Raw genomic sequence first — 27246 nt, 5'->3', positions numbered from 1 at the left:
AGAGAGAGAGAGAGAGAGAGAGAGAGAGAGAGAGAGAGAGAGAGAGAGACAGAGACAGAGAGAGAGAGAGAGAGAGACAGAGAGAGAGACAGATTGGATTTGTAAAATTTGCCAAAAGAGTGGGAGGAGATTAATGGTAAAGATTTATTTATCTCCCAAGAGTTGCTGAAAACATCTGGGTATCTAGTGTAATAAAGACAAAAATATAATGAGAGAGAAGCAATGCGGTATAGTGGCTAGAGAGATGGTTTTTGAACTTTTAAGTTTGGAGTCAGGATAATTGTCTCTGACACATCCTGACTAGGTGACCCTGGACAAATCACTTAATCTGAGGGTGCTCCCAGACAACCTCTAAGACCCTGAGCTTCAGAGCAGATACTGATCTGTCTCAGTAGAAACAATTTCTTTGTTGGGAATTTGCTCTACCAGTGAAATTACAGCTCTTGTCTGAAAGTACAATAAGAATGGATATAATGTGTTTTATCATCCAAATGCTGTAATGCTTAAGTCCAACAATAGATACCCTGAGGTGACCTGAAATTCTTAAAAAGAGAGGAGCCTAGATTTAGAGTTGGAAGGGGGCTAGGTCTTTTAGTCCAATCATTTCATTTTATACCTACATGATGAAACTAATGCCCAGAACCAAAATGACTTGGCCATAGTCAATCAGGTAAAAGAGGCAAAACCGTAATGTAATCTCAGGTTCTTTGTCTCCAAAGTCACCATTCAATCACAGTAACACATTGCTTCTCCATGAGCCTTGCCAAGGAAGAGGAAGGAGAAAGTGCTGTGACTAGTTCCTACCCTGAATTCCTCATCCCTCTTTATATGCATACAATTAATTCTTGATTACATATAGAGCCTAATTGTCTGATTTGTAGGTTATTGAAGTTCTTTGCTTCTCCTCCCTTTTGTTGCCAGTTGACAGTTTTTTGGCGGCATCACCAGATTGTAAGTGGGAAAAAGACCAGTAAATTTTCCCAGTTGCTTAGTGTTTGTAAAGGTTTTGAAGAATGGAAGTTGACATTTTGACTAAATGGACAATTGTCAACGGGTTGCATCCTTCCCCCTACTTGCCTCCACCCTCAGCATTAACTCAGTAAAGTGATAGTTGGCTGCACATTCTGAAAAGTGGCCTAAGATGTTCTAAGATGTGGAAAGAAGGATGACTGGGAAAATTACCTGTCATCAGATCTCAAAAGAATTCTGGCAAGACCTGATCCTTTTAATTCTTGCTGATAGCTATTAAAATGGTAGACCTTTTGGAACTACAATCTTTTATTACCTTGATAGGACAAGTGATTGAATGGAACATGTGATAAGTATCTTTTCTCTGTGACAAAGCACCCTAGAAAATACTGAGTTAGCGATTTGGAAAGTGACTGCAGATTAAGTCACTAAGTTCAGCATTGCTCATGTTATTGGGCACTTATTTGAAAAAATAGAGAGAAATGCTTTTGCCTCCTATTTTGGGGGATAGCAAGGACATATCAGGGTGATTCTTTTGCATCCATAACAACGTGTCCTGTGCAAATTGCTTTCTTCCTATCTATGAGTAAAGCATTATGGTTTTTCTACTTTCAATGGAGACAGAAAAATATTCTGCTCCTCCCAAATTGATTCAGTAGCCCACTTTTCACAGTAGCTGTTCCAAATTGAGTTTTTCCCTCTCTCCCACCTTCTCAACCAAAAGACCTCACCTCATATCTCACTAAAATTTGAGACCATTTACAGAGAGCTCCCTCTCTTCCTTCCTCCTCATCTAATATCACTCAATTTTCTCTATTCTTTCCTCCTTCATTTTGGTTTCAGATGGAGAGGTTGCTTTCCATCTTGCTATTGTAGCAAATCTATCTGTGTTCACAAGTGATCCCATCCCACTCAGTCTTCTCTAGAAAGTTGCCTAAACTTTCAACATTCTCTTATCTTCAGGCGTTATTTATTGGATACTTTCTTGCAGCCTACAAACACACTGATATCTCATTCATCCTTAAAAACCAAAAAAAAAACAACCCTCATTTTATCTAACCATCCCACTATTATCCTTTATTACTTCTCCTTTTCTATGACTAAACGTCTTGAGAAAGCTACCTATAAACGATGTTTCAACTTTAATTCCTCTTACTCTCTTCTAAGATTTCTGTAGTCTGCCTTCTGATAACTTAAGTAAAACTACATCTCCAAAGGGATCAATGATCTCTTGAATGCCAAATCTAATGACCTTTTCTCAGTCCTTATCCTTCTTGAATTCTCTGCTGTCTTTGACACCGTTGATTACCCTCTTTTCCTGGATCCTCTCTTCTCTCTAGGTTTTCACAATACTGCTCTCTCCAGGTTCTCCTATCTGACTGCTGCTGTTTTCCTTTGCTGGACTTCATCTGGATTGTGCTCAATACCTATAGGCATTCCCTCAAGACTCTGTTGAGTGCCCTTTTCTATTTCTGTACTGTTTTCCTTAATCTTAAGCTTCCAAGGATTAATGATCTTCTCTAAGAGATGATTCTCAGAACTATTTATCCAGCCCCAATTTGTCACTTGACCTCTAGTCACACTCTCAATATGCCTAATGGATATTTCAAACTGGAAGACATCTTTCTTTTTTCTTTTTAAACTCTTACTATCTGTCCTAGATTTTAAATAAGTATCAGTCCTAAGACAGAAGAGTGGTAAAGCCTAGAAAACTGAGGTTGTGACTTCTTCAGAGTCACACAGCTAGAAAACGTGTGAGACCAGTTTTGAAACCAGGACCTCTTTTATCTAGACCTGGTGCTCCATCCACTGGGCTACCTTGCTGCCTCTCTGGAAGACATCTTAAACTCAACATGTTCAAAACTAAACTCAATATCTTTCCCCCAAAACTCTCCCCTCTTCCTAACTTCTCCTTTACTGTTAAGGGCATCAGAATTCTTCTAGTCATGCAAGCCCACAACCTAAGTGTCATCCTTGACTCCTTACTCTCATTCACCCCACATATGTCATCCATCAGCAAATCTTGCCATTTCTACCTTAGGACATCTCTTATGTTTATCCCCTTCTCTCCAGTCATATCGCCACAGCCCTAATTCAAACCCTCATTAACCCTCACCTGAAATACTTCAATAATTATCTTTTAAACTGATCTTTCTGTATCATGTCTCTATCCATATCATACCTTCTTCCACTCAGTAGTTAAGGTGATTTTTCTATTTTCAGGCTGACCACATCTTCCTCCTGCTCAAAGAGCTCCAGGGGTTCCCTCTTAGCTCTATCACTGGACATGAAACTCTTCTGTTTGACATTTAATATTCTTTATAATCTTCAATGATAATCATAATTCCTACTTTTCTAGTTTTTAAAAATATTTTTCTCTTTTTCAGACATGTCATAATCCAGCTACATCTACCTGCTTGCAATTCTGGAAAAAAGAACACTAAATCCTATTATCCATTCCTTGGACTGGCTATCTCCCATGCTTAGAAAGCTCTCTTTCCTCTTCTCTGCTTCTTAGCTTCCTTGGCTTCCTTCAAGACTCAGTCTACCTCCTGCCTGCTGTATGAAACTTTGGGCTCTCCACATACTAATACCTTCCTCTTTAAGATTACCTTCACCTTCTCTGGCTTTAGACCATATGTGCAACTGTATATAGTAAGTGCTTATAAATGCTTATTGTGAGGCAGGGAAGTGGCTCAGGGGATAGAACACCAGGCTTGGAATCAGGAGGATCTGGGTTCAAAGCTAGCCTCAGATACTTCCTAACAATAGCCTACCCCTTGCTACTCTTCTGTCTTAGAATTGATACTGACAGAAGGTAAGGGTTTAAAATTTTTTTAATAGAAAAATAAATGTTTGTTGAGGTGGGTAGTACTTTACTCCTTCGTTCATGTTAAAAAACTGACTTATGGAGGCAGAATATTGCATGTGTGGTTAGACAAGACCATTATATTGGTTATTTTTTGCTTTATGCTTTTTCTGCATTATAAGAACTATTATAATAGTTCCAGGGGCAGGGAGGAAGAGGTACAATGACTCTATCCAGAATTTTAAAATAGTAGCTATATGGAGAAGTAAGAATGATTTTAAAATAACAGGCACCAATACTTTTCAAAATGGTGACAAAGACCACTGAATCACAGTTTGAAGAGATCTCAGAGATGATATGATTTCCAATCTCTTTACCCTCCTGGTCACCTTCCTCCTTTCAGACACAGTCCAGAGGATGTCAATGGTATTATTTTCTTTGCATGTAACAGGAAACAGACCCAAAGGCATAAAAGGATTTGTCATAGATGAGTAACAATTTTGACAGCTGGAAGCCATCTGCTTTTAGTCCCCTACAAAGTGCCACATTTACTTCAGTTTTCTGGAGACCCTGGCTAGCTACTATTAACCCACAGAAAATTTGAGATGATGGATATAAAGCAGAGCTTGGCATTGAGAAACCTGGAGTTCAAATCCCATCTATGATACTTAATATATATTGCAGCCAGGGGAAAGTCAACTAGGTTTATAAGCATTTATTAATAATTAATAAACATTTGTTAATAAAATCATTTGACTTCTCTGATCTTCAGGAAACTTCTTTATTTGGACTTATTTACTAAGCCATAGAGGACTGCCACAGAGCATTGGCAGAAGAGGTTCTTATACCAGTATTTTTCAATAACAATGAAATCATGATTTCACTTACCATTAGTTTATTTTTAAATCCTTACCTTTTGCCTCAGAATCAATATTAAGTATTGGTTCTAAGGCAGAGAATGGAAAGGGCTAGGCAATTGGGATTAAGTGACTTGTTCAGAGTCATGTAGCTAGGAAGTATCTGAAGCCAGATTCAAATCCAGAAACTCCCGTCTCTGGACCTGGCTCTCAACCCACTGAGCCACTTAGCTTCTACTTATTATTAGTTCAAATAAATAGGCTTTTGAGTAAACTAAGTAAACTATTTCGGCCAATCCAGTGGCTTTTCATTAGCCCCATTTACCTCAGTTTCCTTATTTGTCAAATGAGCTGGAGAAGAAAATGGTAAATTACTTCAATATCTCTGCCATGAAAACTCCAAAAGAGGTCATGAAGAGTCAGACATAACTTGTGTGAATCTGTGTGTGATGTGCAACATGACCATCCTTTTGAGTATGCATCTCTATATAGGATCTTATGATCAATGGATGATTTTTTTTTTGGTTAGTGGTAAACAATTTAATTCCTCATCTTTTGAAGTAAAGCTCTCATTGGATTTACCAGGACTCTTCTTCTCCAGAGAGAACCTGTCTTAAAAAGAGTAATAACATTTATAAGCAAGATGTCTATTAGAACTCTGTATCTCCAATATTATTAAGTACACCTTATCAGATGTGGTTGAAGGCAGCAGACTTATTAGAATACATTGACTTTAACTCCCTATCTTTTTTATTACTTAAGGGGAAAGGGAAATAATATCATACCTGCATTTAAATGCTAATAAAATTGTTAAAGCTTGCCTTTGTCCTTTTCAGGAAAGGTGGTCTTTGGGGAGCCGATAGCTGCTAGTCTTGGAACAGATGGGACTCACCAATGGAATAAAGAATGGCATCATGCTGCCCACCATGTCATGGGACCTCCATTAAGACCAGATCCTTCAACTCCTGATTTCCTGATGAACTTACTGGCTAAGTAATTATTCTTGAGAGATTATGAACATTGCGCCCATGTAAAGTGGTTTAGTGGAGATAGCTGGGTGGAATAAGGAGGATTTGGAATCAGAAGGACTAAGTTCAGACCCTACTCTTACTACTCATTAATTACCTTTATAACCTTGGCCAGGAGCAGCTTGGAAGTGCAGTGGATACAGTCCTCGGTCCTGGAGTCAGGGAGACTCATCTTCCCAAATTCAAATTTGATCTTAAACACTTACTAGATATGTCTCTTAGTTTACCTCAGTTTCCTCATCTGTAAAACGAGCCAAAAGAGAATTGGCAAATAACTTCAGTATCTTCACTAAGAAAACCCCAAATGAGGTTGTGAAGGGTCAAGAATGACTAAAGACAACTGAACAAGAATAAACCTTGGCCAAGAACTCTGGGCTTTAATTTTCTCAGGAAAAAAAATGAGGAGGTTCAACTAGATTTTTAATAACTTTTCCAACTTTAAATTCTGTGATCATATTTAATTCAATTCTATAAATATTTAAGTACCTACTATGTGCTAGATACTAGGAATACAATAAAAATGAAAAAGTCATTTCTCAAAGAGCTTACATTCTATCAAATCACAAGAGGCAGCTAGATAATATAACAGATCGAGCATTGGCCCTAGAGTTAAGAATATGAGAGTTCAAACCTGACTTCAGACATTGGCTGTATGACCCTGGGCAAGTCACTTTGCTACTATCTGCCTCAATTTCCTCAATGGTGAAATGAGAATAAAGCACCAATCTCCCATGGTTGTTATGAAAATCAGTAAATTTTTTAAAAAATTAGTAACCCTTACCTTCCGTCTTGAAGTCAATACTGTGTATTGGCTCCAAGGCAGAAGAGTGGTAAGGGCTAGGCAATGGGGGTCAAGTGACTTGCCTAGGGTCACACAGCTGGGAAGTGTCTTAGGCCAGATTTGAACCTAGGACCTCCCGTCTCTAGGCCTGACTCTCAATCCACTGAGCTACCCAGATGCCCCCTTAAGTAAAAATTGTAAAACACTTAGAGAGCCAGGCATAGAGTAAGTAGTTAATAAATGTTTATTCCTTTTCCTTATATAAATTCTGTACAGATTCTCCAGCTACCATGTGTGAATTGGAAGCTATATATGTTTTCCAACTACAGTAGGTCAGATACTTTTACTTCTCTTCCTTGAATCTCCTAAGTTTCATCCAACTTACCTGCCCTTATGGTTTGGGAAATTAACTTGACTGGGGAAAACCTCATATTCTCAAACTGAGGTATTCACACTCCCTTCTGAATTAAAAGAAATCTAAAAGGATCTATCAATGACTTATGCTTTTAAAATTTTGTTTCCATCTGTCTTTTGAAAAATCTCTTCTCTCCTTGGCAGGGATGTTTAACCTGAGGTCCAAAGATCTCTTTCAGGGCATTGTGAACTTGGATGGGAAAAAAATTGCATCTTTATTTTCATTAATATTTGACATTTAGCATTTTCTTCAATAATTTAAAAAACATTATCCTGAGAAGGATTTTCTAGGCTTCACTGGTCTGTCAAAGAGGTTCATGACACACACACATAAGAGATAAAAAACCTCAAGCTAAAAACTCTTTGTGGCATTTTGTTGTCAAAATATATTTGAATTTTTCATTTCTAATAATGCTAATTCCTTACATTTACCTAGATCTTTACAGTTTTCCAGGGGCTTTTACTCAGACTTTTTTCATTTTATCCTCATCACAATAAAACCAATTAACTAGTATTTATCAAGAGCTTGCTATATTACCTAGGTACCATACTAGATATTGAGGCTATATGTACAAAGAATTTAAAAATCCCTATTCAAAAGAAGCTTCCATTCCAATGGAAGAGACAATAAGGAAGGGAAGGGTAAAGAGAACAACCAGTTATTAAATGCCTACTATGTCCAGGTTAAGTGTTTTACAAATATTATCTAGGGGCAGGTACATGATTCAGTAGATAATGAACCAGGTCTGGAGATGGTAGGTCTTGGGTTCAAATATAGCTTCAAACACTTCTTAGCTCTGGGACCCTGGACAAGTCACTTAACCCCAATTGATTATTCCTTATCATTCTTCTCTCTTGGAACCAATACTTTTGGTTCTTGGAATACTTGGAATCAATATAATTTTTTTTGTTTGTTTTCAAACCTTTACCTTCTATCTTGGAGACAACTATTATCTAAGTTGATCAACAAGAATATACCCAAGTATATATAGGATAAATATTATAAGGATGATATTAGAAAATAAGTATTGTTTTTATTAGTTTAGAGATAAGAAGTAGAGAAGCTGGCTTGAGGAAGAATTGGAGTTTTAAATAGAGCTGAGAGTGTTAATTTCAACTGTTGGTAGTTATAACCATTATTTCTAGGACAGTTACGCATTCTGGGTGTGGCATTCCAGGAGAGGGCTTCTGAGACACACACAGGTTCTTTCTCTCTCAGGGCTAGAGAAGGTAACATCTTTGCCTCTCTCTATCTTTGTCTGAGTGAAAGACTTGAAGGAGTAGAGTGTTTTCTTTTCCAACTTGGGAAACAATATTCATTTATTTGTTGCTGTTTATAGGTCAGTTAAACTCTGAAAAGACCAAAAAAAAACTTGGTCTTTGGTTTGGACTCTGAGTCTTAACAGACTAACTTGATTCTTATGCAGACTCAACCAGCTAGCCTTGGTTATTTTTATAACTTAAAGGCGAAGTTAAAAGTTAAAGTGTTTAGGTTTATTTAGAATAGTATAAATATGGTTAGTTAGATCAGTGAGGATTAGTGTAGCCTGTGAACCACAGCAGAAGTGGTTCCTTGCAGGACCAGGGAGTTGATTTGGGTGGAGTTAGAATCCCTTAGAATTAGAAATCCTTTTCCCCTTATATATATTTAAATTAATAGTTTATTTTTCATAAACAAGAGTCTCTTTATCGTTCCTTGCACCTGGCCTCGAAGCTTTGAGCTTCACTTCACTTACCACTGAAGATGCTTTGATAACGTCTATCAAAAGTATCTAGAAACAATTTCGAACGTTTATTTTCAAGTTCTGACCTTATTTGTGTGCTCACCTTATTTTATTTTTACAATATGAAGGGAATGAATACAGATATTTTCAAAGACCTTAGATACAAGGTAGTTTGGGGCGGCGGGGACTAGCAGTAGGGGTGAATCCAGAAAGTCTGCATGCAGAAGATGATGTTTAAGCTGCATTTTAAAGGAAGGAAGAGACCTACCAAACTGTAGTGTTGGAAGTCACAGATACCATAAAGTTGACAGGACTGATATTATCATCCCTTTTTTTCCATATGAAGAAATTAAAGTTGAGAGACTTTATATTAGAGTTTCCCCAAATCATACAACTGAAAATGGGATAGAGGAGTCCAGGGATTCTAATTCCATGTTGAGTGTCTTTTCTACAATATTATGCTTTCACTAATGAGATTCTCTAAAAGGGTGATCTAAAGAAGGAAATGAAGAAAATTGAGAACAAAAAGAAGAAAACTTATGTTCTTGGTGAAGTCTAGCATTACCAGTTTGGTTATTGCCATCATGGCTCAGGAGGAGGGAACACAATGGGGAGAGCCATTGGGGCACCATATCTCCCTTGAAAAGTCTCATTTCTATGCCTTCTCATTCTTGTCTTGTATGTTTACAGCGATGATCTTTCCACAACTGGGACAGACCACTGCACTTTCAACACCTGCCAGAAAGCCCTTGGGAAGGATGATTTTACCAAGATTCCTAATGGGGTCAATGGTGTTGAGGATAGAATGTCTGTCCTGTGGGAAAGGGGTGTGGTAAGTTTTCTGAGCTTATGCCCATGCTGTCCTCCAGCCTGTAGCCCCAAGACCAGGGTAAATAACGCCTGCCCAGAGAAGTCCTCTATCAGTTTCTACAGGGGTATGAAAATTAGCTCCCTCTATTATAGGAAAAGCCGGGGCACAGTTTTCTCTCTTGCACAGCTTGGGGGCTCTATTGCCACACCATGCAGAACTGTTAGAAGTTAATTAAGCTAATTATAGAGCAGATGATGCTAAGCATGTTCAAAGTCTTTGAGGTTTTAGGGCCCTTCGGCCTTGGTTTTCAGAACTTTAAACCCTAATGTATCATTGGAATAGAGACAAGGGATGACAGAACAAGACTTGAATGAAACATATTTTTCCCAATAACACTCTCTTTCAAGAAACCCACAGAGATGGCCTGTGGGACTCATGGATGCTGTGACTTGCAGTTTAAAAATTATTGTCTGTGGACACATATAAGTGATAAACTCAGCCTTCAAGCATGAGCTTATAAAGCCTCGTTCAAAAGATTTAAAAAACAATAAAAATGCAATTCACTAATGATTCAAACTCAGATCTTTCTGACATGAAGTCCAACTCTCTTTTCATTCCATCCTGTAGGGGCTTGATACTTAAAACTTTGCCAACAAAATGGGAACAATCTAAGCTATGGCCACCTATTTGCTTTCTATATTCAGTGAGAATTTTTAATTAGAAAACTTATACTTAGTGGGGCAGCTGGATAGAGAGCCAGGCCTAGAGACAGAAAGTACCAGGTTCAAATCTGGCCTCAGACACTTCCTAGTTGTGTAACCTGGGCAAGATACTTAACCCCCATTGCCCAGCCCTTACCACTCTTCTGCCTTGGAACCAATACATTGTATTGATTCAAAGGTGGAAGGTAAGGGTTTAAAAAAACAACCACTTTATAATTAGAGGATAGAGAGAGGTATATTTTTCTAATGAGTTGGAATACCTATGGCCACTATTCCAGGAAGGCAGATTGGTGGTGAAGTAGATAAAGCATGGGGCTTGGAATCAGCAAGATCCAAGTTCAAATCTTCTTTCAGACACTTACTACTTAACCTTTGTTTGCTGAGTTTACAGCTATAAAATAGGGATGATAATAATAGCACCCACCTCCTGGGAATGTTGTAGGGATTAAATAAAATATTTGAAAAGCTAGCACCTGGCACAAAGCCTGCACTTAATAAATATTTCCCTCTTTCAAAAGAAAAAGCAAATTCCAAATTATTCCTGTCCAATGTTTTCTCTTCCCCTTTCATACAGACTCCCACTCCAACCCAGTTCTGTAAGGGCTGCTACCTTTATCTTTGCTATTGTCATAAGAATATCACCCTTTTCCATTGTCATCAACTTCAATTATGAGACACAATTCCTATTTATAAATTATTTTTCACTGTTACTATTTTAGTTTGGTAGCCTCTTGATAACACACAGAGGAGGCCCTCATTCATCAGGACCATGCCTCTGGGTCACCTTGTAGCATGAGTGATGTCTGAGGTCTCCAGAGAAAGCAAGGAAGCCTAACTGTGGTTTGTGAACTATTGAAGATGGCACTTCTCCATCTTGCCATCATCTTTCCCTGGTCTTTTCTTTAGACTGATGGATCATCCCTCATACTGGGGGCCATAGTCATCTGAACTCCAATTGTACTTTGAACTTACAGGTATTAGGCTTGCAAGGAAAAGGTCAGGCCTTCCTGAAACATGAGTCATGGAGAAATAATATATTTTTTAATCTGAGACAAGAGGATTTCATCCATCCTCACTCATTGAATTACTAGGAAATGATCGTTTTAATAAAAATGCAAAATATCACCAGTACAGGGACTGCAGATGTTATTATTCATGCTTAGCTGACTGCAGATGCAGATTCTCTATGGTTTTGGTAAACATAAGAGACAGTGTGATTATTGTTTTTTCCAAGCTGATACTCCTTATATACCAAAGACTCAGGCTTCATTGATGTGGACACCCATCACACCATCTTAGATCCCTAACCTTCAGATGCCATAGCAGATGAGGTGGTTGTTATTTTTCTTTTTATTTGCCATGGCCAAAAAATTCATCATTCTACAGCTAACATGATGAATGGGCTTTTCCTGGCTTAGCTAGGCTGATTGATCTGCAGATGCCAGAGGTGAAGTTTGTTGCTGGGTCCCTGTTTAGAACTTTTCCAGCTTGATAGCACTTTCCAAAACTCAACTTGTATTGGCAGAGTCGGTCCCAGAATCCATGGTAGCATCCATGACATAAGGAGTACACAGAAAAGGATTTACATGGAGAGAAGACCTAGACATTGACTCTGAAAGCTCTAGACCTTTGTACTTAGCACATTGTTGTGGTTAGGGGAACATTCATGATGTAGCAAAAATTGAACTAGATTTAGACCCCAGAAGATATGAGTTCATGTCCCAGCTCAGGTCCTTACTGCCCATGGGCAGTCTTTGGGTCTCAGTTTCTTCTCCTATAAAATGAGAGGGTTAAACTAAATAATCTCTAAAGTTAAAAACAAATTATCCCTGAATCAACTGTTGTATTCCATGGTCTGGATCATGGTGCAGTTTTTTGAGTCTAATGAACAACCCAAAATAAGCTGAGCACTCTAGCATTAGATATTCAATATTATATTGATAGTTAAGTAGCACAGTGGATAGAATGCTAGACCTACAATATGGAAGATTTGAGTTTGAATCCCATCTCAGATTCTTATTAGTGGTATGACACTAAACAAGTTAATTAACTTTTCAGTCTCAATTTCCTCTTCTCCAAAATGGAAATAATAATAGTATGTGCCCTCTCAGGGTCATCATGAGAAAAGCACATAGAAAAGTGCTTTGCAGACCTCAAAGGTAGTCATAGTGGGAGATTATCAACATATTTCCTTTTTGGAATGATTTTTTTTTCTTTTTGAACTATATTACAGCATAGTGGCAAAATGGATGAAAATCGATTTGTTGCTGTCACCAGCACCAATGCTGCTAAAATCTTTAATCTCTATCCAAGGAAAGGAAGAATTGCTGTAGGATCTGACGCTGACATTGTTATTTGGGATCCAAAAGCTACAAGGTAAGGCACAAGGTCACATACTTCTGGACTTTATGGGGAACTAGAGAAAGGAGTTGTTTTCCATCATTTAACCATCCAAGCAATAAGAATTTATGAAAAGCATGCTGTGTGCCTGGCACAAAGGTAGACACTATGGAGACAAGATAAAACCAGCTCCTGTCTTCAAGGGGCTTGAATCCTACTGCAGGGATTCAATATGTTTATAGTAAGTAATATAGGACATGTACAAAGTAAATGCAAAGTGAATGGATAAGTGGAAAGGAGAAAGTGGTCCTCAGTAGAAAAATCAGGAAAAAACTTCACGACATGATGACACTTGATTAGAGCCACTAAGGGTCCTTGAGGATCAAAGAGAGAAAGATAAGAAAGTAAAGGAGAGCATTCAGGCTTGAGGGACAGGTGGTGCAAAGGCAAGAGGTGGGAGATGGTATGTCTTTTACACCTTGCAAATTTGTTTGGTCTCAAGAGCCCTTTAAATGATTAAATATTACTGAAGACCTTCTAAAGAGCTTTTGTTTATGTGAGTCATACATATTGATAATATTAGAAATAAAAATGTCTTAGTATTACTATGAAAATAATTTTGATCTCACAACCCCCCTGAAAGATCTTGAAGATCCCCAAGCATCCCTAGATCACACTGACAATTATTGGGTTAAATGATTATAGAGGTTACTCCCAGCTCTAGAACTTGTAGTTTCCCCAACCCAGTAACAAATGCACATAGTTGACCAGTCATAATAATATCATGATGCTTCCTGGACTTTAATGAAACACCTTAGTCTGCTCCCCATTGCCAATTCTGTGATTCATGGAATATAAATAGTATAAATGCACCATTCATAAAAAAAAAAAAAAAAAAAAAACACCTAAAGGTGCTAATGGGCAGCATTTGAGACTCCAGTTATTTTCTTAATAGTTTAAAAATGAAGGGGTTGAATTACTCTGTGGTGCTTTGCTGATCTGAGAGCTATGAACATTAAGGTGGCATAGTAGATAGAGTGCTGGACCTGGAGTCAAACTTGAAATCAAATCCAGCCTCTGACACACAGCTAGCTTTGTGATGTTAGGAAAGTGTAAGGATTAAAATTAGGTCTTTGACTCAACATGAGAGTTATAAAAATGGCTGCCATTTATAAAACATTAACACTTAAGTCAAAATGACTGTTAGCAGCTTTTATTTACAAGGTAGAAATAGCGAAAGTGGGAAATGTAGAAAAGAGACAGAGCCTTAACAAGCCTATTAGCCTTTTTCCAGTGAAGTCTGGCTCAACCAACCCTGCGCAAGGACTTCTCCAAGTCCCAATCTCCATGTGGATTTCCTGGTAATCCTGAGCCAGAAGTCCCGGTGGTGTCTTCAGCCAGAGTTCCACCAACACCAGAATGACTCCAAGGAAAAGAAAGTAGCTCCACTCACCCACACAGAATCCAGGGAAAGAGTCTCCTCCAAAGTCAAGGCAGGAATCTCCAGAAACAATCTCCCCAAACACCAGGAAAGGAATGGTAGAAGGCCATGCTAGTCTCTTCTTTTATGCTTCTTTTCCACATTATTTCCTGTCTCTTCACCTTCTTCACAGAAATCAATTGCACTCTTTCAGTTTGTTTAGTCCTACCCATGTTTGGGCAGTCCCCTTTGGAAGTGAGAGTTTTTGACTTGTGAACTCTCTTACTCAAGTGTTGAGTAGGGGTACTTTGAGTTCTTGATTGTTTGAGTTAAAGGTTGCTGATTGATTTCATTAAAATAGACAGAGATATAATTTTATCTTCACAATCCCCCCTGTGATTCTTCGGAAGACTAGTTTCCTCAAATGTAAAATGGAGAAAATACAGTAATAACCTTTATTTCCCAGGGTTGCTGGGAAAATAAAAAAAATGAGATAATATTTGTAAAACATTTGGTAAACCTTAAAGTGCTAAAGAAATTATACCTATTAGTATTATTATGAACTTTTTTTTTTTTTTTTTTTTAACCCTTGTACTTCGGTGTATTGTCTCATAGGTGGAAGATTGGTAAGGGTGGGCAATGGGGGTCAAGTGACCTGCCCAGGGTCACACAGCTGGGAAGTGGCTGAGGCCGGGTTTGAACCTAGGACCTCCCGTCTCTAGGCCTGACTCTCACTCCACTGAGCTACCCAGCTGCCCCTATTATGAACTTTTAATGATAGTTAATATTATTATAGAATAACTCCCCAAAGCATGTAAACTCGTCAAGGGCAAGAGCTACTTCATTTTTGATTTTGTGTCATGTTTACATGAGGTAGGCATTTAGGGCCTTACCTCTCTTAACAACAGGTTTTGGTTCCCCAAAAGAACTACTATGTGGTTATACTTAAACTATCTCATGGGCCTTGGGGATAAATCGCTTGCAGGGGGTGAAGTGGGAAGAGTATGAAAAATACATTCTCCAAATTCACCATTTTAGTTCTTTAGCCCCAGTTTTAATTCCATTTACACTAATTAGACACTGATAAAAATGGCATCTTTAAACACAACTATTTATTTAGCAAAAATAAATAATAATACCTTCATAGGTACTCATATATTAAACCAAATGTAGGAATGATAAATACATTACAACTCACACATAAGCCTTCATCATACTCTTCCAGCAATACACTCAATATTTGTGGAGGAGAATGGGCACATAGAAATCTGTCAGGGAAGCACATGAAGGAAGAAAACCCGTATATCAGGCTAATTCTTAACTCTGGACTGCGGGCTTGAATGTAACTGGTCTTACATTCAGGAATATCTGTCTCAGACAAAGTCACTTCTTTGCTAACTGCTGATCTGCTGATCTTCAGTGCTTTCCAGCTGAGTAAATCCTATTCTATTTTGGACATGATGAAACAGTTTCCAAAGCTTTTTCAACCTACAATTAACCTTAAAAGAATGTTGAAAAAGTTATACTATTGAATTGTTGAATTTGCTGTTGTTGAGTTGTTTCAGTCATGATCTAACTCTTTGAGTTCCCATTTAAAGTTTTCTTGGCAAAAAACAAAAACAAAAAACCTTGAGTGATTTCCCATTTCCTTCTCCAGCTCACTTTACAGATTAGAAAACTGTGAAGTGACAAACAAGGTTAAGGACTTGCCCAGAGTCACAAAGCTAATGTCTGGGGCCAGATTTGAAATCGGGTCTTCCAGACTCCGAGGCTAGCACTCCATCCACTGTGTCACCTAGCTGCAAATGGCTCCCTTTAAGCCAAAGAACTGCAAATATTCCTAGGCTAACTGGTTCTCTCTGGACTATATAAACAAACCAAACCAAATTATAAAATGGGGATAATAATAGTTCCTAATAATAGCTAGGCAGCAGCATGGATAGAAGGGTGGATCTGGAGTCAGCAAGACTCATCTTCCAGAATTCAAATCTAGCCTCAGATACTTATTATTATATAACCCCAGACAAGTGTCTTCACCTGTTTGCCTCAGTTTCCTCATCTATAAAATGAATCAGAGAAGGAAATGACAGACCACTTCAGTATCTTTGCCAAGAAAATCCCAAATGGGGTCATGCAGAGTTGGACACGACTGAAAAATAACTAAACAACTTCCCCTACTTCCCAGGGGTGTGAAGATGAAAAAAATGAGATAATATTTGTTAAGCATGCAGTCGCCAGGATACTGTGTCATCCAATCAGACTGGCACCAAGAGAGCTTACAGTGAAACAGTTAAGATTTGACAATCTGAGCAAGGTAAATGATCTTGGTCAATTCTTCATCTGTCTCAATTTTTCATTGTTCAGTTACAGCTCAGCATTTCCTCCTATACAACAAAATAGTTACAAATGCTGGCTTTCCCCTTCCTCTCTATTTTTCCTTCTCCAACAAGAGAAGACTGCAAAGGACAACCAAAGCTTCTGAAAAAATTCTCCTACTTGAAGGGCACCAAAGGGTAGTAGAGCGAACCAATTTTTTTTTTCCACCAAATGAACTCCATTTTTGATTTGGCTAATCAGAAGCTAGAAGCCAAAGCTTTCTTGTCAGCTTAGTGTTCCTGTGGATAACTTCTTCAGTTGCCACAGGAATATTTTCCCAACCCCTTCTGAGTCTTTCTTACTCAGTTCTTCACTTGTCTTCACATACATTCAATGCCTTAAATAAGAGCATTCTGGTACTCAAAATCTACCCATCACTTTTAAGGTTAAAAACTCAGCAAATATCCCCTATGAAATCAAGTTCTTATTTAATCATCCCTATGTCTCCAAATAGATATGGGACTTTTTCATCTTATGAGTTTTATCCTCTTAAGCCTTAAAACAATTACATGCAAATGAGCTGAGGGACCAAAATACTCAGCAGCTCCACCCATTAATCAGTTTTCAAAACAATACTCCATCTCAGTTTAGGTCTTGCAAACTTGTTTCTTCATATTTACATTTTATCAGTTTTTAAGAAACAAAAGTTTTTTCTCTGCCCCTTTTAATTCATCAGTCTATTCACATGCAAACCAGGCATCATCCTATATCCTTTACAAGGTTACTCAAGCCTTTTTATTTGTGCCACATTCATCTTCTGGTCCAGACTTCCCCAATTGGAACTGAAGATTATGTTTCTATACAAGCATATTTTAGTAATTCTTACTAGATCAGAATTCTTTTCCTACTCTTTTCAGGTACCAAACTGTTCAGCTATGAGAGAGACAATACCTTATTTCCTTTGCCAGTCGATTTTAACTTTTTCTTTATACAAAAGTACCTTTTCTGCTTCTCTCAACCTCAGCTTGGTTCATATGAAAGGTCAGTGCCTTAAAGGGACTTATATTTTTATTCTCAGCATGAAATAACAGCACTCAGCACAAAGTTGGGTATTTCATAAATTTTTATTAAAGGGATGATTTCATGAACCAGTCATCAGAGGAACAATTATTCAGTTGTTAAATCTCTATGCTTTCCATCTTACCTTTTGGCTCTGACCCTGATCTGGGGATTTTGAGTGATTAAAACTATTTATACTTAACTTCTGTTTACTACTAGTGCTAATACAATTTGTTTTTAGGAAGAATATTTAAATATTAACCTAAAAAGAATCTGGGATAATTTATGGTCTTGATATGGCTATATTTTTCTCACAAGCTTTTTCATTTCCAGTGCCATAAAATGATAGATATTGTGAGCTAAGTCATAGAAGCCTGGCCCAGGCAATGTCTTTCAGAGATCAGGTGACTTCCTGAGTTGCTGTGACCAGATAAGGTTTTTTAAATGGTTTGTTTGGCTTGAGGAGATAACAGTACTCCCTGGAAAGGGGGGGGGGGCTGGGAAAGCACTGGATAATTTTAGAAGTTATCTTTTCCTACACTAGAGAAAATAAGCAGTGAATGACAATATTAATCTATTTGAAAACACCTTTCAGATCTATAGGAATACTTCCTCTATGCATATACAGCTCGTAATCCTTTTTTCAAAAAGCTTTCCCATATTATCCTTTTATTTGGTTTGTGGTACAATGGAAAAGAGCACTGCCTTTAGTCAGATGACCTGAGTTCCAGCTCTGTTGGGTGACTTGGGTAAGTCATTTGTCTCTAAGGCTCAGTTCCCTCATCTGCAAAATGAGAAAGTCTAGATCAGTAATTCCCAAAGTGGACACCACCACCCCCTGGTGGAGTCGGTGATGGCCACAGGTGCATTTGGGGGCAGTGAATCACTGTAAGGGGGCGGCGATAGTATGTGACAGGAGGGCACTAAGTAATATTTTTTCTGGAAAGGGGATGGTAGGCCAAAAAAGTTTGGGAACCACTGAGCTAAATAATCCCTTCTAGCTCTAAATATATGATCATAGGAGGCTCATAACTACTGTGAAGTAGTTATCAGTCAGTCAATAAGCATTTATTAAATGCCAACTCTGTCCAGGCACTATGACTAGTTGGCAAAGAAAGGCAAAAGATAATCTCCTCCCTCAAGAAGCCTGTAGCCTAAATGGGGGAGACAACTTGCCAGTATCTTACGTACAAAAGAGATATATACAAGATAAATTAGAGATAATCAATAGAGGGAAAGCACTAACATTAAGGGGGGTTGGGGAACAGTTTCTTGTAGAAGGTGAGATTTTAGCTAGCACTCAAATGAAGCCATGGAAGCCAGGAGGCAGAGATGAGCAGGGAAGATCATTCCAAACATGGGGGACAGAAAGTAAAAATTCCTGAAGCTGGAGAATGGGTTTGCTTTGAGTGAAAAACAGCAAGGAAGTCAGTGTCACTGGAGGGGAAGCGTTAGGCATAAGAAGACTGGAAAGGTAGGAAAGGGCCAGATTATGAAAAATTTTGAACAAGAACGAAAAATTTTTATATTTGATCTTGGTGCTGATAGGGTGCCACCAGAGTTAATTGAATGGGAATCTGGAAGGGAGGGAATAGCATGGTCAGACTTAGGGTTTAAAAAGCTCATTTTGATAGCTGAGTGGAGGGTGGACTAGAGTAGGAAGAGAATTGTGGCAGACAGACTAACCAAAAGGCAACTGCGATAGTCAAGACATGATTGTCTTGGGGCTGTACCAAGGTAGTAGCACTATTTGATGGACAAACTCAAATGCAGAGCAGTAAAGTATCTTTTTTTTTTTAAAACCCTTACTTTCTAGCCTAGTAACAACTCTAAGACAGAAGGACAAAGGCAAATGCATTTAAGTGACTTGCCCAGGGTCACACAGTCAGGAAGTGTCCCAGATCAGATTTGAACCCAGGTCCTTTTTATTCCAGGCCTGGCACTCTATCTACTGAGCCACATAGTTGTCCCTAAAGTGTCCTATTCAGAACTTGGGACTGGACCCCAGATTTTATGACTCCTCACCCAACACTCATCACTGTACCATGGTGTTGCCCTTTAATCAAAACAGAGGAACTTTCCTGTAAATTTATGAAGCCACTCAGAGGAAATTAGATGATAGAACAACAAAAGAGATCTATAAAATTTTAGTCCTTTTTTTTTTTTAAAAAGAAGTCACAGTGTTTAAGAATATCAACAGAATGATTTATGTTTGCAGATCTGCTAAAAAGCTGATAATTTTTATGCAAGTCTGTTTTGTATTCTTATTCCTGTTACTGTGAAAGAGTCCACTCAAGCTCTCCCTGTCATTTTTATTTAAATTAGACCCCAAAGTCTTTGACACTGATGCTCAAACACTATTCTTTAGGATCTCTCTCACTTCCTTTATTTTCCAAATTAGGGACAGAGTACTGAGTTGGAGCATTATCTTCTCTAGGCAATTAGACAAGGAGCAATGGTCTGAACTGTGAATAATGCGCTTACTTCTTTTACCATATATTGTTATTTTGAGGGTATTTATAGCCTGCTTTTTGTCTCTTTGACTCATCTGGTTTCTGGACTACATAAATTTAGATCCCTTCATTTCTCACAAGTTTTAGTTCCCTTTTGTTATAACATTGCTTTGTCTTTTCTTTTTCTCCCCTAGCTTTAAGTTTTCCTTGTGAATTGTGTGTCAAGATCCAGGTATGCTTCCCTTCCCGACTGTACCTTAAACCCCACCATAGTTTACTCCCAGAAATTTTCTTCAATTCAAATCGAAAATCTGGCTTAAAGCCAAACTCGAGAATTTTTGTATTTTTCTGTTTTCCATTCATCTCTCTGGGTTTTAAACAAACCCTTCTGTCCTTACCTTTATGCAGTGGCGATTAAGGAAAACTGGACATTAGAATTTCCTTATGTTTACTTTTTGGGGTAAACATAACCAAAATGTTTAGCTTTTAAAATAATATCTACTGCATTTACATGTTTTGGGTAGAGACAGGTATTGTCTAGTGGTTAAAGAGCTGACTTTAGAGCAAAGACATTTTAGGTTCAAGTCCAGTCTCTGATAAATACTGGTTCTGTCACCCTAGATAAGCCATTTGCCTTAGTTCTCCTGGCAATTCCCTAAGATGTAGAGAAGGGGTTGACTTGCATGGATAGAGCAGTTTGCTTATCTGGGAGTTTTTGTTATTCAGTCCTTTCAGCTATACCTGATTCTTTGTGATGGGGCTGGGATTTTCTGGGCAGAGATACAGGAGTAGTTTGCCATTTCCTTCCCCAGCTCATTTTATAGATTAAAAAACAGAGGCAAAGAGGGTAAAGTGACTTGCCCAGAGTCACCCCAACGCCATATTTGAATTCAGGAAGATGAGTCTTCCTAACTCTGTCACTGAACTATATAGCTACTTCCAACTGAGAGTATCTATCCTACTAACAATTTTAAGACAGAAAGGCAAGGGCTAGGCAATTAGGGTTAAGTGACTTGCACAGGGCCGCACAGCTAGGAAGGGTGTGAGACCAGATTTGAACCCAGGTCCTCCCAACTCCAAGCCTGGCACTCTGTCCATTGAGCTACCTAGCTTCCCCTCTCAAAGTACCTTATATTTACTAAGATCAGAGATGCCTTTCTAATCACTATCCATATATTATATGATACATATTTATCTATATTTACATTTTAGTATCTCAGTTTATGATTTTAAATGTATTACATTTTAACTTGGTGTCATTATTATTCAGTTAACTTTTATGGTTCATTTCTTGTTTATTAGTCCAAATAGTAAATGACACAATTTTACTGCTATTATTTCTTGAGGAATTGTAGCACCTCATTTAGTTCTATTCTCCACTTGGGAAATTCGCTAATCAGAAACATATAGAATTTCTTCATCAACCACTCAGTGAAGCTTCCTAGGATTTCTCAGATGACTGCCTGTGAATCTTGTGATATTATATTTAATGTTGGATAAAAAGGATATCTGAATAATGATATTTTCAAGGAACCATCTTTACATAGAAACAAACAATTATAAAAAGAAAAGCAGTAAGTAGGGCAGAAACATCCACATTAAAAAAAATTTCTTTGTAGTTTAACAGTTATTAGATTCACTTTTCTTCAATGGATTGTGTAGAGAGCAGGACACAGAATCAAGAGACTCTGAGTTTAATTCTCACCATAACATATATTGGTTATGTGATCCTGGGCAAGTCACTACATCCTTGAGTGCCCTGAATACTTTTCTTGGATTACAAATCATAGAGTAGGTGCTGATCTGCATCAATTGGAGACATTTCCTCAGTGGAATGCCCTCTACTAATGAAATCATGTCTGCTCAAAAACAAAACAAAAATGGTACTCGTATATGGACCTGGGATCACTAAGAAGTCAGTTGAACTACAACCTGTCTGATGTGAGTCTATAAATTAGCCTTCTTTCAAAGTGGGCAGCCTTTGGGATCCTTTGCCATAATAACTCACATTTTTCTCAAAAATCTTATATACATCAAAGGTTAATTCTTGTTTATAAGCATTTCTAACTACTTTCTAGAATCTAGTACAAGGGCTGGGTCTAGAATCATCAAAATGTGGATTTAAATTTCACCTCTGATATGAGTATAGGCAAGCCATTTATCCTCTGTATCTCTCAGGCACCCCTAGGACTTATCTTCTAATTCATAGTTAGAATAGTAGGTATTTCCATAAATTTATATAGTTACAAATCCTTTGGGGACTGGGGCTGGAGTACCCTCTCTCATGAAAAATCCCCAGTTCTGAAATCATGTAGACTGAATTCAGTCCTGGAAGAGCCTGGTCTCTAAAAGGGAGGGATCAGACTCTTCCCCCCCCCCCCCCCCACACACACCCCATTATCTCTAGCTCCATACAGTATTACCCTGGAGGCTTTGGTTCTAGTCTAGGGGGCCCTGAAGGGATCAGAAAGACACTCAAGGGAGGCCAGATATTGATGAGCTACTTTTTCTCTACATAAAATAAATGCTTAAAAACATAAAAGATTCACATACACACACATTGACAAAGACTTAAAACTTGAAACAGCAATCCATAACTCCTATTTTATCCTTTTAGGAGGTAAGTACGTAAAACGTGAAACATTTAAAAAGACTGTTCAATAGCTACACCTCCTTCACCTTGGTCCTGCACTGTCCAGAGAGCTCCCTCAAACCTATATTTTCTGGTCATTCAGGGTATAGATTGATCTCACCTTCCCACGGGTGATCATCTTCTCTGAGAAGGGTATTGTTGCAGAAAACTCTTATTGTTAATAATTCTGACTGAGGAACTCCTGAGAGAAAGATTCCTCAAAAGTCTATCCTTTTTTATTTCTTTTTGGTTACCTGAGCCCAGAGAAAGAAATACGAAGCAGAAACAGCAGCTAGGGGTCCAAGGTCCAGGCTCAGGCTCTCCTTGACAATCCATCTGCTTGCTGCCAAAGTTACTTCTTTTAAGGTCTATTAAGAGGGCTACTCTTCTTTGTTCATTGTCTAATTCTCTTTCATGAATCCCCCTTAGAATTGGGAGCCGGTCAGAAGCCACTGTTTGTGCATGTCCTTTAGCAACATCAGAAATTCCAGTCTTCCCTCCTACTCAGCCAAAGCATGTGTCCCAAAGGATTACTTCTATTATATTCATAAAACTATAAATCCTTTAGAATTGCCTTCATACATCCACGATGGCCATTTTATATCAATATTGTATCAATATTTGTCAATACCTTGTCTAATATTATCTAATATAATACCTTGATAATCTATCTCTATCATCTATCTCTCTATCCATCCATCCATTTATCCATCCATCCATCCATCTGTCTATCTATCTATCCATCCATCCATTTATCCATCCATCTGTCTATCTATCTATCTATCTATCTATCTATCTATCTATCTATCTATCTATCTATCTATTTATCTATCTATCTATCTATCTATCTATGTGTGTATGTATATACACACACATACACATATACACATACACACACACAAATTTTTTTTTCTAAATGGGTGATTTAGTGGCAATTCAGCAGCCAAACTAAGGAAAGAAAGAGTCCAATGACAAACTCACATACTCTCCCGAGACTTATTGAGAGCTACTCTTGCCATCTGAGCAAGGCCTCAGCAGGGCCAGGGTCAGAAGAAATTGCAATTCTTTATGTCTGTATGTCTTGAGGTAGACTGCCACTAACTGACGGGGTGAATTTTGTGTCAGATCTGGTGGGAGTGTGAAGTGGGGAAGGAATGAGAGAAAAGAAACAAGGAGAAAGGCGTAATTTCTGCCACATTTTTGTGATATTTAGTCAGCTTTCCTTACTCCTCAGAGGTGCTAAAGCAAACCTGGGGAAACAAGGCTCTCTTTTTCCTTCAGACTCAGATTTCCACTTTGGGATCTCAGCAGTGTAATTGGTTGTGTGAAAGAGGAAAGAATCTGAAGACTATGGCTGACTGCAGTTTAATTAGACTTGTTCTGATAGAGATAGGGTTCACTATTTTCATGGTCTGATTTGGGCTCTGTGAAACTGTTGTACCCAAATTTTAATACCTAACCCAGGTTCCATCATGGTAGGAAGAAGAATCACACTGACAATGCAATATGCAAGAAGAGGCTCATTCTTTACTAGCAATAATAGCTAGGGTTGCTAGGCAGAGAGGCATGCCTAAAGGACCCCTTGGAATTCTTAGCCAGGAGTTTATATAGAAATGTTTGGGGAAGGGGGTTGGTACATACATATTTATCAAAGTGGTGTCAGGGACAGGTGGTCAGGAAGCATCTGGGGAGGGGGGTTTCAGAGTCAGGGGTCAGGAAGCATTTGGCAAATATTCATTAAGTAGGCAAATATTGTTAAGAAGGTAAACATAGGCAAACATTCCTCAAGAAGGTAAATATTCATCAGATAAGATAGCTTTAGTTTTAGGCTTATCATAGGGGGAGATAAGGAAGATTGTACTGGGAAACACTGGGGCAGGGGGTAGCTTGCCCAGGCTAGAAATAGTTCCGTAGTCTGTCAGACTGATTTTTAAGTCTAACAAAACATAAATATCTCCATTTTTCTATTCCCAACACACAAATGCCCATTATCTCCCAAGGGAGTGCTTGGTGAAATTAGGAGACTGGGCTGGATGGTCTATGAACTCCCTTCCTAGTTCCAGATCTTTGCTTATATGGGGGAAAAAGAACATTAAGCTTATTTGTGGTTTGGATTCTGATTTAACTTGATGTTCCAGAGGTTAATCACTAGACCCCAGGGCAGAAGTTCTTAATCTTTCTTGTGTCTTGGACTCCTTAACCTACGAACCCCTTCTCAAGTCAATGTTTTTAAATGTATAAAATAAAACATATGGAATTACAAAAAAAATCAATTATGTATTTTTTATTTTATTTTTTGAAAATCAATTTTTAATAAAATTTATATTGAAATAGTTATTTAAAAAGACCAAAACTAAAACAACAGTTCAAAGACACCCCCCCCCCCAGGTAAAGAACCCCTTGTCTAGACCATGATAAAGACACAATAAGCAGGTTAAGAGGAATGTTGTCCTTTTTTGTTCAGTACCTCATATATTGGGTTCTCTTGCACCTGCAAGCTGGGCCAGCTAGGTGGTATAGTGGAAAGGGCTTTGCACTTGCAGGGAGGAAGGCATTAGGCAAAATCTTGCCTGAGATGCTTATTAGTTCTGGGACCTAGAACAAATTATTTAAGCTGCCTTAGGTTCATTTTTTCTCACCTGTAAAGGGAAGGCAGTTGGATTTGATGACTTCTAAGTCCTCATCCAGGTCTAAATCTATGATCCTATAACCAGTAGACAATTTCTGGGGGCTACCTAAAACACAGTAAAGAGTAAATAAATTCACTACAGAAACTAAGGTTTTGGACAGCTCACACAGTTGGTAGAGTCCTTACCCTAGCCTTGGCCAGATGTACAGATGACTGACTGGCTAAGGCAGTGATGGAGAATCTTTTAGAGACTGAGTGCCCAAATATGTGCCCTCATACCACATGTGAGACCCCCCTTATCCCAGACAGGGGAGGGGGGAAAGTGCTCCCTCTGGGCAGAGGGACCAGTGAGGAAGACAGTACATGTGCCATAGGTTCGCCAACATGGATCTAGGGGGAAGAGCCAAAGATAATTCAGTGGGTTGGACCTGAAGTGATTTGGAACAGAAGAGAGGGCACTGGATTTGGAATCAGTGAGATCTAGGTTCAAATCTCACTTATTATCTGTAAGTAGACTCAGGACAAGATACTTAATCTCCATGTGCCAGAATTTCCTCAATTGTTGACTGAAGAACTTAATGGCCTTCAAAGGCCATTAAAAACAAAACAATGTTTTTAAATGTATGAAATAAAATATATGAGATTACAAATAAAATCAATTATATTGAATACAGTTATTTAAAAAACTAAAACTAAAACAACAGTCCAAAGACACCCCTAGTGCCCCCCAGGAAAAGAGCCTTCTAAGGTCTCTCTTCTGGTATTAAATCTCTGATTTTATGGTTAAAAGAAATAGGAATGGAAGGAAGAAGTTTTTATTGGCAGCTAGGTGACAGAGTAAAGACCTGAGTTCAAATTTAGACTTCTGATATTAACTCTGGTCAAATCATTTAATTTCTACCAGCCCCAGATTCCTCTTCCATAAAAATAAGGATAACAATAACACCCACCTCCCAAGGCTGTGGTGAGGATATAATAAAGATAACATTTAGAAAGAACTTCATGAACCTGACAATGCTTCCTAAATACAAGCTTTTATTTTGAGGGAAGGTGAAGAGTTCGGTTTGAGATATATTGATTGAATTGGAGGTGTCAGGAAGGTACTTCAGACAGCTGTTAATGTAGATCTGGCACTCTGGGGAGAGGTCAGAGCAAGAGGCATAGACTTAGGTGTCATCCTCTTAAAGGTGATAATTGAAGCAGTGGGAGTCGATGAGATCACTTAGGAAACACATCCTAATAATTTTCTCTAGCAACATCTGACAGCCTGAGTGTGGGAGACCTCAGGTGTGACCTCAGGTGAAGAATCAGCCGGATGGGGCTAACAGGAGGCTGAGGAAGTGAGGCAGGCTTGAGTTTCAGAGAGGGCAGCATACACTGAGCTGAGCTGGAGTCATTCAAACTGCCTGGTGAGATAAGAGAAGCCAGGAAAGGGAGGGGGTTGCTGATGGAGTAGGGGAGGGTCAAGATCACAACCAGAGTCAAGGATGGGGTCATACTTGGATGAGCAGGAATGGAGAGGCTGAAGACAAAGGGCTCCTTCTAGCCAGTCTAATCATAGTTTAACGTTTATGCAATGATCTGTCTGACCTTAATGAAAGGCACAACGCATGAGTAGTAGCATTACTTTCTGAAGTAAATGGGCTTATTTGGTGGAGTTTTTTCCCTTCCATTCTTAGCCAAAGATGAGATCAGAGATTTATTATAAAGACTCTTCTTTGTCAATCTAATATGATCTATGGACCTCTTCTCAGAATGTTGTTTTTAAACAAAATGAAATAAAATACAGAAGATTACAAAAGAAACCATTTTCTGAAATACAGTTATCAAAAGAAAAAAATGTTTAAAACTTCACAGAACCAGTTAAGAATTCTTGGTATAGAACCGGCAGAACCCTTAGAGATGATCTATTCTAACTCTCTCATTTTACAGGTAAGGAAATTGAGGCTCAGATAAATGATGATTTTTTTTCAAGGTTACACTTAGTCAATGAGCTTTTATTAAGAATTTATAATGTACCTGACACTGGAATAAGAACTAGGTTTATGGGAGAGACCCTACCTTCAAGGAGATCCATTCTCATGGGTTTTATATATATATATATATATATATATATATGTATATATATATATATACATATATATATAATATAAATGTATAAATATTATATATTTCATTATATATTATTATAATATATAAGTAGTATAATGGTTAGAATGGGTGGTTGCCAAAAATTGTAATTAACTCTTAAGTCACAAGACTGTTAATAGCTAGATTTATTA

At 38.2% G+C, this 27246-nt stretch overlaps 1 protein-coding gene across 1 annotated transcript in view; it reads left to right on the top strand.

The window, feature by feature from the left end:
- The window catches only part of DPYS (dihydropyrimidinase), a 126528-nt gene that overhangs the window by 52630 nt on the left and 46652 nt on the right, over window positions 1-27246 (top strand). The window contains exons 5-7 of the mRNA XM_044668750.1: window positions 5472-5628; window positions 9273-9414; window positions 12349-12491. Coding sequence (XP_044524685.1) covers window positions 5472-5628; window positions 9273-9414; window positions 12349-12491 — 442 coding nt within the window. The remainder of the gene's footprint in view (window positions 1-5471; window positions 5629-9272; window positions 9415-12348; window positions 12492-27246) is intronic.

This window comes from Gracilinanus agilis, chromosome 1, assembly GCF_016433145.1.
Source record: "Gracilinanus agilis isolate LMUSP501 chromosome 1, AgileGrace, whole genome shotgun sequence".
NCBI classification, from domain to species: domain Eukaryota; kingdom Metazoa; phylum Chordata; class Mammalia; order Didelphimorphia; family Didelphidae; genus Gracilinanus; species Gracilinanus agilis.
The sequence above is the reverse complement of the archived record's forward strand: the minus strand, read 5'-3'. Positions and strand labels throughout refer to the sequence as shown.